The sequence below is a fragment of the Mytilus edulis genome, chromosome 9, assembly GCF_963676685.1.
Source record: "Mytilus edulis chromosome 9, xbMytEdul2.2, whole genome shotgun sequence".
NCBI lineage: Eukaryota > Metazoa > Mollusca > Bivalvia > Mytilida > Mytilidae > Mytilus > Mytilus edulis.
The window spans coordinates 50717810-50729712 of NC_092352.1; the positions used below are offsets into that span (position 1 = coordinate 50717810).

Here is an 11903-nt window from a genome sequence, read left to right on the forward strand (position 1 = left end):
TCATATATTACTGCTGTATAGCCATTGTAATCTTTGTAAAATCATATTTGCACTCAATCAGAATCGATATTTGTCAAGTTACATTTTCAAGATTGCGTATATATCGAATGAAACTAAATCTCTGCACCATAAAAACTAACAACCACATAGGCAAAACAAAACCAACGTAACGTCAAAAATGCGCCACACGAATTCAACCATAAAACGAATATTGAATCATGTTCAACTGAAGGGGTCATTAGTTCTTACCATCCATTTTTAAAACAAGGCAAACAATCTAGGAACACGATTAGTTAAAATAAAAGAAGAAAGAAACGAGACAATTGCAGTACCAAAAAAAACATATACACACTGTTGCCACACCCTTAACCTATTACAGTTGATAGTATAAACATCAATTTAAACCAACAGTAATATCAGGTTCTCGAACAGTAAAAATAACCTTGTTAGCATTGGATACTCGTTGTATTTTCAGATTTGAAAAGATGAGAATCGCCCTTTTTGTGTAATGACGTTAGGTTTACATCGTGGTGTGTATATTGAATACTATTATGGAAAATAGTTGAACGAACAGTGAAAAGTCCAGTATATACGTTGTCAAAACACCAAGCAAACTTTTGTAAATGGGTCGTTGTATTGAATTATCGAAAATATTGCACCAATAATCTACAGGCATACTTTCATTTTCTAACTGTTTGTACATTAAAAAAAAAGGATACTCCATTATTGACCAAATGACCATAGAAGTTAGCAACAATAGCTCACCGTACGGCAGTCAGAACAACATCTATCCAGCATACATTGTATCTTTAAAATGTTTTGAAAAAAATACATGCTAAACAATGCAATTGAGAAAGGTGTATAGGAGGCCTGATTTGTGTAAAAACAATAAACCAAAATCGAAAGTAATATGATATTCCACATCTAATGAGAACCCGTGAAATATATTTTTTACGTTTTCAAAAGTCACAGCGATGGTTAAAAAAATCGGTCAATTGGTACGCCTATAACATGTATAACCAATAAGGAGAATACTTTACGATGATACTTATTTATAAGTCAATAATTGACAACGACAGTATTGCCTAATTAAAACGTTCGGAAATGTAAGGAGAACTATCTTTTCTTGGAAAATTAAAATGTTATACGCTTTACTTAGAATTTGAATTATATAAATAAACTGCACTGTGATATGGTCACGTTGGTAGTAAAGTTCTCACTGTGCCATAGTCGAATGTCCGTCTTGTCTATACAGGATGTACAAGAAAATGTATGCAACCACAATCGGTCTTACATTGTAGTGGGTACGTTAAAACCAGCGGATGTGTTAAGAAAGTGCCACACTCTGTGCACGATAATTGCAACAATTCTTTGAAGTCCATGCTACTGCTGTTGGAGATTTATCTCCCAAAGGGTACCACCAGCCAAGTAGTCAGCACTTCTGTGTTGAATTGAGTTATCATTGATATGTTCATAATTATAAATTAACTGTTAACAAAACTTTGAATTTTTGAAAAACTAAGGCTTTTCTACCCAAGGAGTAGATTACCTTTGCTGTAACTGGCAAAACTTTAAGGAATTTTTGGTCCTCACGGATCTTCAACTTCGTACTTTATTTGGCCTTTTAAGCATTTTTTGGATTCGAGCGTCACTGATGAGTCTTTTGTAGACGAAACGCACGTCTGGCGTAAATATACAATTTTAATCCTGGTATCTATGATGAGTTTATTTGCAACCACTGGGTCGATGCCGATACTGGTGGAGATTTATTTTCCCGAGGGTATCACCAGCCCAGTAGTCAGCACTTCTGTGTTGAATTGAGTTATCATTGATATGTTCATAATTAGAAATTAACTGTAAACAAAACTTTGAATTTTTGAAAAACTAAGGCTTATTTACCTCAGGAATAGATTACATTGTACCTTAGCTGTATTTGACAAAACTTTTAGGAATTTTTTATTAGTCTTTTGTAGATGAAACGCGCGTCTGGAGTAAATATTACATTTTATACCTGGTATCTATGATGAGTTTATTTGCGGGGTTTGTATGAGGCCTGTTGCAAGGCAAAATGTGCCATAGTCGAATGTCCGTCTTGTCTATACAGGATGTACAAGAAAATGTATGCAACCACAATCGGTCTTACATTGTAGTGGGTACGTTAAAACCAGCGGATGTGTTAAGAAAGTGCCACACTCTGTGCACGATAATTGCAACAATTCTTTGAAGTCCATGCTACTGCTGGTGGAGATTTATCTCCCAAAGGGTATCACCAGCCAAGTAGTCAGCACTTCTGTGTTGAATTGAGTTATTATTGATATGTTCATAATTATAAATTAACTGTTAACAAAACTTTGAATTTTTGAAAAACTAAGGCTTTTCTACCCCAGGAGTAGATTACCTTTGCTGTAACTGGCAAAACTTTAAGGAATTTTTGGTCCTCATGGATCTTCAACTTCGTACTTTATTTGGCCTTTTAAGCATTTTTTGGATTCGAGCGTCACTGATGAGTCTTTTGTAGACGAAACGCACGTCTGGCGTAAATATACAATTTTAATCCTGGTATCTATGATGAGTTTATTTGCAACCACTGGGTCGATGCCGATACTGGTGGAGATTTATTTTCCCGATGGGTATCACCAGCCCAGTAGTCAGCACTTCTGTGTTGAATTGAGTTATCATTGATATGTTCATAATAAGAAATTAACTGTAAACAAAACTTTGAATTTTTGAAAAACTAAGGCTTATTTACCTCAGGAATAGATTACATTGTACCTTAGCTGTATTTGACAAAACGTTTAGGAATTTTTTATTAGTCTTTTGTAGATGAAACGCGCGTCTGGCGTAAATATTACATTTTATACCTGGTATCTATGATGAGTTTATTTGCGGGGTTTGTATGAGGCCTGTTGCAAGGCAAAATGTCTGTTCTATCTTATATACCTTCATTTTCCCAACTTCGCCGACCTTCATACCGGACGTCCTCTATTAACTGAACTACCTATTGTGTTTACTGTTGATTTATTCTCTTCCTGAACAACAATGAACATATTTGTCACTGGACGTCAAGCAACCACCAATCAATTATTGAAAATTTGATAGGACGAACACCATAATTTTCATATTAATCTCATCGGTCGATTCTGAGAGGGTTGATTGATAAAGATGATTCTGCCAATTTTTTGTATACATACTTTTGCTTTTTAAATAACATTGGTGTTCGGTATTTTTTTTTTCAAAATATTTATTTACGCAAAGAAATTTCGACATCGCAAATAACTTATCTTTTCCGACAGGATATTGCTGTGTATTTATACATTATGAACATATAAATGAACGACATTGTTAGCATGCATACTTAATAACAATGGGAGATAGCAGAGGAATAGTTCCTCTCTGGAGATAATCGACAATATCTGCTGTAAACAAGGAGTTCAAATTCAATGGTACGAAATTATTGATTAGAAAAGTCATTGAAAGTAGTGACAAGGAAATCTACAGTCTTATTAGTTCCTCATTTACATACATTTTTGTAATTGTAGTATTATAAACAAAGCCCTTTGAGATTAAAATGATTTTTTCTATAATAATGCCACTTTGTAATTTAGAATATGACGAAAATAAAACAATTGTTTTTCAATTTATTTGAAAGTTCTTATGTGTTGTAATATCTACAATATGATACTTCGTCTGTTTTTGCTTTGTATTTTTTAGTCAGATTTGTGCACCAAGAAAACATTCAAATTCAAATTATAGTTAAACGTCATTTAGGAGGTAACACGAAATGCTAAATACAAAGTACACTACAAGGACACGTGCGAAACATTCATTGATAGTATCAGTCGTGTAACACCCCATGGTGGTAAACCATGCACTTTCATGGAAGGTCAACATCTTTTAAAAATATGATGTTGTCTTATATTTATATGCTGTACAAAAATCCAAACTTTTATTATAATAATTGACCGATGTGGACAATAAACCAGCAACTTATTGGAACCAGTAACGAGTAATCATTGCATTGTATGGTTTTGATTACCTATCCAAAATTCTCTTTTCAAGTTTCCAAACCCTCTTTCATATGTATGCCAGTTTCTGTTGAAATTCTCACTACCATCCACTCGTCTAACAATGACCTGAAATGTTGAAATATCAAGTACTTATAATAGCTGACTATGCGGTATGGTCTTTACTCATTGTTGAAGGCCGTAAGGTGACCTATTATAGTTGTTAATTTCTGTGTCATTAGGTCTCTTGTGGAGAGTTGTCTCTTTGGCAATCATACCACATCTTTTTTATAGTCCGTTTATAAATGTGGCAGATATGTTACGAAAATGTATATACTCGATGCTGAGGTTGACAAACAAGGATTTCTGAAATTCGTTTTCAGATTTTATACAAGTCAGTTATACCTTGTGATGCGTTTTCAAATTCATCATTCAACAACTTTCTGTTTACTGTCAAGTATTTTGGCGGGGGTATCATCAGTGAGCAGTAGCTCGCAGTTTCACTGGTTAAAGATGTGAAGAACTTTAGGACGGGTTGTACTCAATGCAGAACCGACTTATCATACAATATTATGAAATTCAGCTATTGTTTCAATGTAAAATGTGACTGGTTCGACCCAACTTAATAACTTAAAGGATCTTTGGAAAAAAACATTTCAATAAACATATTCATGCAAAATTTAAAAAGCATGCCGCATTGAAATTTCTGAGGTGTGAAATTTAACCTGCCTTTCAAACTTGCCGAAAAGTCATCGCTGTCATATACACTCTAATGCATGACTTTTATGTTTTGTTTATTTATTTAACTCTAACCTAGTCTTTACAAAAAAAATAAAAAAATAAAAACTGATTGTTCCGAGAACATTTGAAGGTCTTTCCACCTTTACTGTGATAATAAAGAATTACATTTAGGAAAACAAGGTATCACTTTTAGTTACAACAAACCGATCAAAAACAAAAGATTCAAGGTACTTTTCCATTGCAATAGGCTACTTCCGGTCAACCTTTTAAATGTCTAATAGTATTCACTGGGAACTTCTGTGCATAGTCAAAGAACGATAACTTTGTTCCCGGACCATTTTATAGAATATAAACAATTATTAAACAATTATATGTATCTGATAGCCCGGTGACGGATTCCAACTATAAATGCTGAAAATGTTCAAAAATCCAAAAACACTTCTAAATGTACATTTTGTCAGATACAATGTACATTTTGTCAGATACAATGTACATATATTAGCTGCAGGAGTCTTTGTGTAATTCAATTATTCGAGACAATTATAATATATTACTGACCGTCCAACCACCACCATCTGTTTCCATATCGCAATATACTGACTTTGGTTCATTTTCATCTGGATAGATTTTATATATTCCACTTTGTGTATGTTTTCTGTGAAGATATTTACAATCCTTTGGCTTGAAATCTTAAATAAGATTGAATGTTCTGATTAGTTTAAAAAGAAAGAAATATATATATCGATGCAGTTAGCGTTTGTATATACTAGACCATACTCGCAACCTTTGGGTCCGTGACTAAATTGAAGAATCTACACTTATATTAAAGTCTGAATATTTAGAATTCGTTTTGTCATTTGATAAAGTCACGCTGATTATAAGATGAACAGTTATTTCCTATATCATGACGAAGATCAGGTGTGATTATTACCCTTGTTTATAACAAATCCTTAACACACCGCTCGGTTGTGCGCCTGACAAAGGCTGAACTTACAGATTGAGTAACAGGGATCAGTGGTTCTTTTCACAAAAAAAATCTAAAGGGTAAAAATACTCGAAAGTCATGACCTGACTATAAACGAGAAGACCATTGGCAAATATTTCAATGTTGTATTGAGGCGGAGATCAAAATGAAGACATGACGTTGGATTGGTCATGTATTGAGGAAAGGACATGAGGTTATCACCAAGATGGCTTTGCGATGGACATGAGATTGTAGAAATGAAAGAGGTAAGCAAAAAGAGACCTGGCGTAGAATGGTAGAAACTGAGATGAAAGACCTTGAAAAAACCTGGAAGGATTTTGAAAAGAAGGCAAAAGACAGGCAAATGAGGCGAATACTGGTTGAGGCCTTATGTGTTGACAGACAAGGAGAGGCTCATGAGTATAGTAGAATAGTACATGACTGTGTATTTTAAAACATAATTATAAGAATATTTACCTGGCTTTCTGTTTCCATCAGCTGCCATAAGATTTAAAACTCTGTCAGCAGTATCTCCATAGAAGCATACACCTGTAAAGTACGAAGTGACGTTCTGTAAATCTTGAAATCAATTTATTTTTTTTGTTTTTCTCGACAAAGTAGGAGTTGGTTAACCGTTTAAATACGGAATATCTATTTCACAGATGACAACGAATGTTCCAATCGTCATAACCACAATCTCGTCCTCATTTCCTCGAATGTGATCGACCGAATTAGACATATCACTGGGTTTTTAATAACATTATCAATACTACAGGTCTCACATTAGGAGCAGGCGCTATTGATATTTACCCTGCCAGCCCACCTAACATCGTCACGGTTTTTGGTTGAACGTGTTGTTGCTCAGTCTTTAGTTTTCGTATATGTATTTTGTATACTGTTGTTTGTCTCTTGGTCTTATTCTGTTTTGCCCTGACATTGTCAGTTTATTTTCGACATACATGTATGAGTTTGCATGTCCGTGTGGTAAATTTTCGTCACTTTTTTTCAGTTGTTTAAATGGTTAGCTAACAAAAAAAAACCAGTCGAAACACACTGTTCAAAGGTTAAACACATGTTACAATGTATATCAATTAATGGAATTCTATGTAAAACATACGCATGTGCATGATGGTGTTGCTTAGTGCAGATCTAGATTAACAATTTACTACAATGTAATTATTCACATTGAACTATGCGTTTTGTAATCTCCAAAGTTGAAATTGTCTCTAAAAAAATCTCAAATGTATGTTGATTGTTTTGATTGCTGTCTCGAGCTCGTTGGCATATATCTAAGGTGTCAATTTCTTCACCAGCATCAGGCAGGATCCAGTCATTTTGAAAGCTGGTTTCAACACATGTAAGTCATATAAAATGGTGGGGGTCCAATTATACATGTATGTCCCCATTCAAAAGCATACGTTGTCAAACAAAAGTAGTGGGTTACAACTCCTGGTCAACTCCCCCTTCCACTGACCATTTCTATTTACAGGACTACTCTTAAAAAATACACTCACCACTATTTGATGATGACGTAACTTTTTTGTAACTATTCTGCGAATGGGATTCCACCATTCTCTCCATAATCATGGTCAACAAATACATAAACAATGGTTTGGAATCCATCTGACTTCAATCTGTTGATTTAATGTTAAATCTAGACGGTGCCCAACAAGAAGGACTGATGTGTTTGTTTGGTGCCTTTCTATTTTATGATACGGCTGTGAAAGCTTTTTTTTTTTATATCGCATGACAAGAAATTTTGGCAGATTATGTTTTTGTTTACGTGTAAATAAGGGTAATGTATCACTATTCTATATTGATTTGAAATTCAATTCTTGTATCAGATGTATCTCTGTTTTATACATGCAATTTAACTTTAATTGGTTTATCTAGATCTCATTTTAACTATCTTTGTTTACATAAGATTATAAAGCAGAACAATAGGTTGATCAAAATAGTTATTCTTTCGTTTGGTGTATTTTACTAAAAAATTGAAATACACTAAATAATATTTTTTTACAAATTATTTATGTTTCTTTATCCATAAAACCTAATTCGATAATTTAGAAAAGATAGTCAAATTTTAATCCAAATGAATGTTTGCTATTGTTAGAAGTTAAAGATGATAAAATACATGTAGTAATGTCTTAAAAAAGAAAAAGAAAAAAAAAGTCTCGGAGTCCTTAATTATAGTAAGAAAAAAAAAATACTGCGCAGTTTTTGGAATATCTATTCATCAATATGAAAGAATACAGATAAAATTATGACAAATAATAATTATGTTTGTGAAGTAGACAGGGTCTGTTTGCCCTTCCGGAGAACTTAAAATCATCCACGGTTATTAATTGGGTTCGTGTTGCTCAGCCGCCATTTCTCTATATGGATATTTTGTAGACTGTTGTTTGTGTTTTTGTTGTTTTTCGTGTATTTTTGACATGGCGTTGTAAGTTTATTTGCGACAAATGAGTTTTGATATCAATTTGGTATCTTTCGCCTCTGCTTTATGAAATATAAATCAATGTTTTGTTAAAGCTATTACGTATTTATATTTAAAGGAAAATAGCTTTGCAAAAAAAACCAACTCCTATCAACAATATCTTTTTAAAAATTTAACGATAATTTCTTGATTGAGGTGTCCATAATTTCTATACCAAAGATTTATTTTAAGATAGATTGCATTCGTATTGGCAATTTTTTTTTTGCATTCGTATTGATAATTTAACTTTACATTCGAAATTTGCAATTTAACCTTTTATCCGTAATTACATATTTCAAATCCAGTTATCTCCCGTTAACAAGAAAATAACAAAAATTGCAAAACATATTTTGACTACCAGGTCCTGTCGAATTCGGTAGCATAAAACTTTCATTTCACTTCTACGGACGTCTCTTATGCGCAAAGTAAATTCCTCGTTCTTCTGCCATGAGTGTCTAATTCTAGAACTATTATAGTATTGATATCTTTGATGGTCACAAATGTTAAACATGGACAACATAATTGTTTAAGAATCGTCAAAAAAGCAGCAATCATTTGGCAGACACATTTTCACCAGAAAGTATCTATCAGATATTAAGGCTTAATAATTCTAAATTCACAAAGCATGTATTTGGTTTGCTTATTAATCAAGTAAGTGATGTATTTAGTTTTGTTGCAAGTTGCAATTTTATCTTGATGAAAAAAGAATAAGTCAAAAACCCTAAACAAAATCTTACATAAAGTTTTCAGCAATAAACAAGTGTCGCTATATTATTGTTTTAAATTTTAGTTATAATAACCGCTATCCTTGTTTTTGACTTGGGACAGGCACATGAACTTGTAAAAAATATTAACCAGAGAGACTAGTACCGAAATTCTCGAGAAAACACTTATTTTTTCAAAATCCATATTCGAACGTTCTGAGTCCAAAGAAATTTCACATTTTGGTCAAATGTAGGATTAGAGAACGAAAGCGACCGCTTGGTTATGCATCTGATAACTCAGGGTAACATGTGAACAATAGACAATTTATTTACTAAATACGCTAAAATGACTGGCATTTTAACGAAATAAACGCTATCACCAACATAGCAAGTACTGCTGACCACTTCAGAGACTTATATGTCTTTTTAATTTATCGTTTTTTTTTTCTAAATATGATGTTGTCTGCTCTTTTTTTACGTATTTTTAACCACTCGCGTTATAATGATTCTTTTCAATAAGAGGTGGGAATGCAAAAGGTTATATCTAATACAACTCGATATGCTATTTTCTGTATTTCTAAAACATGTCCTTAAATAAGGCCGTTGTTTTTCTAGTTTGAATTGTTTTATATTTGTCATTTTTGAGTCTTTTATAGCTGACTATGTGGTAGGGCTTTGCTCATTCTTGCAGGCCAACCTACAGTTGTTAATGTCTGTGTCATTAAATCTATTATAGACAGTTGTTCCATTGGTATTCATACCACAACTTCTTTTTTTTTTATATATGCTTGATCGCCAGAAGTCTAAGTAAATCATGCTTAAAGGTCAAGATATTACAACGAATAAACAAGGTACAAATAACTCCTCAGGCTCAAGCATAACCGAATGACCCCGAGAAAACTTATGCAGTAACAGATACAAAATGTTATAACAAAATGCTTGCTCTTGGTTTTTCGTTAAGCAAAATCGAGAAAAAACAACATGCAGACTGTAAATCAAATCTTGATCTTTGTTTCTCGTTAGCTAACATATACCAACGCCATTGATGGAAATGTTTCTGTTTAAATGACTCTTATAGTGAAACTTTTGCGTTTTACCTTGTTGAAATTAAATTGAGGAAATTCAGGTACAAATGTATGACTAACACTTTTGAATACATTTTGTAAAATGATATTCGAAAATTTGATAATTTGTTCCTGTTTTCTTTTATTTTGCTAAATAATTGAAGGATATTAAATGCTAAAAAAAAAAGTGGTTACAATTTCCCGTGTTTTTCGTTCACCACCCTATGACTATAATTTCCTGTTGTTTTGTAAGTTAAACAATCTATATCTATAGTTTTAATCCTACACAAACTTGTTCTATATTTCCTTTAACATGTTTAACCTTGAATTAATTGTGAATGATAACCACAATATTATATTTACAAACAATGCCTGTAATTAATGTCACACGTCTATAACTATATTTGGTATTATATAAAAAAAAAAAAAAAAAAAAAAAAAAAAAACACCAGCTCAAATGGGGATTAATTAACTGACTTTCTAATTCAAACAATATTATATTAATATAAAAATTAATTAATGTAGTGCATTAAATTTCACCTAAATCTAATAGATAAATACTGAAAAGTAAAAAGTACTTTTTTGTTGTTACTTTTCGCTATAAAAGTTTTAAAGGGCATCTATCTCGTCGGTTCGTCTTCCTCTGCCAAAATCCCTGAAGACGATAAACGCATAAGAAGAACTTAAACCGTATGATATAAAAGAGATGAAGGTTATACATAAAAAAGACAGCTAATAATCGAGAAAAAGCCTTACGAAGCATAGAAAACAGCACATTGCTTTAAACAACTGACAGATGTCTACACAATAGTCAAGTTTTAGACTAAATCGTCCCGAATTTATATAAAACTAACGAATACTTTCATATAAATCAAACAGAAACTGTAATTTAGGAGAAAGTTAATTATATTGAGCAAAAAAATAAATAACCCAATTACAAATTATTGATCGTGTTTTCAACAGAATTTAAGGAGAAAGGTGCCCGCTCCCCAATTATGCATCTACATTTATGGGGAATCCAGACTTTTAACCTGCTCCATTCCAAAAGGTGTCTGCTTTGGGTTCCCTGTGACCCCTTTTTTTCAAAATCCTGAATACGCATTCGGTTTCACACCAATTCTGCACACACTACTGCATCAAGGCGATAAAGATGATACACAAAAAATATAAACATGGGGTGAATCACATACAAAAAATATAGTTTGAGAGGTATTTCTATTTCCTTAACACATTTGGTATAGAAAATGACCCACATTAGCGCATTTTGAAGTCCGATTTTCTTTAAACTTCGGTATTTAGAAGTTCACACACTCGTCACCAAAAAGATGGTCCACGATAGGCTTTTCGTATCGTATATGTACTAATTTACCATTTGAATAGGGACTTTCTTTTTTAAATTTTCCACGGAGTTAATTATTTTTGTGATTTTACCTTTTCCCTCTTTCTTCTTTCCGGATACGATCAATTTTACAAATACGCAAAATATTCATCTCAATGGCATTTTTACAAGTATCAAACCATACCAATTCCAGTGTAAAAGGCACGATCAAGGAATGTACTACAATGTATATTGATTCAACATTGATTGATTGAAAAAAGGAAAAGTGTGTATGATTGTAAAAGGCTCCGTGTTGAAGGCCGTACATTGACCTATAATGGTTTACTTTTTTAAATTGTTATTTGGATGGAGAGTTGTCTCATTGGCACTCACACCACATCTTCCTATATCTAACTACCCATCAAACACAAAATGACGTAGATGTAATCAAATATAAGTATCGGAAAGGCCTTCAAGAACGAGCATACCAATGCCGTATAGAAATCCGTAGCATCCATGAATGATATAACTATTCAAATATGAAAACCAGAAACATTTTTATTTCTCTACAAGCCCCCCCCCTTTTCTCCCCTCACCCAAAAAAAAAAAAGAAGAGAAAAGAAAATAGAATA

The 11903-nt window shown here is 32.8% G+C and overlaps 1 protein-coding gene across 1 annotated transcript; it reads right to left on the reverse strand.

Moving 5' to 3' along the window:
* Nucleotides 1-3931: 3931 nt before the first annotated feature.
* LOC139488538 (veficolin-1-like) lies at nt 3932-7395 on the reverse strand. The gene is made up of 4 exons (XM_071274243.1): nt 7224-7395; nt 6187-6258; nt 5304-5434; nt 3932-4133 (listed from the first exon to the last, which is right to left on the reverse strand). The coding sequence occupies exons 1-4, from the start codon at nt 7330-7332 to the stop codon at nt 4011-4013; spliced, it is 435 nt and encodes a 144-aa protein (XP_071130344.1). The 5' UTR covers nt 7333-7395; the 3' UTR covers nt 3932-4010.
* Between the last annotated feature and the right edge of the window lie 4508 nt (nt 7396-11903).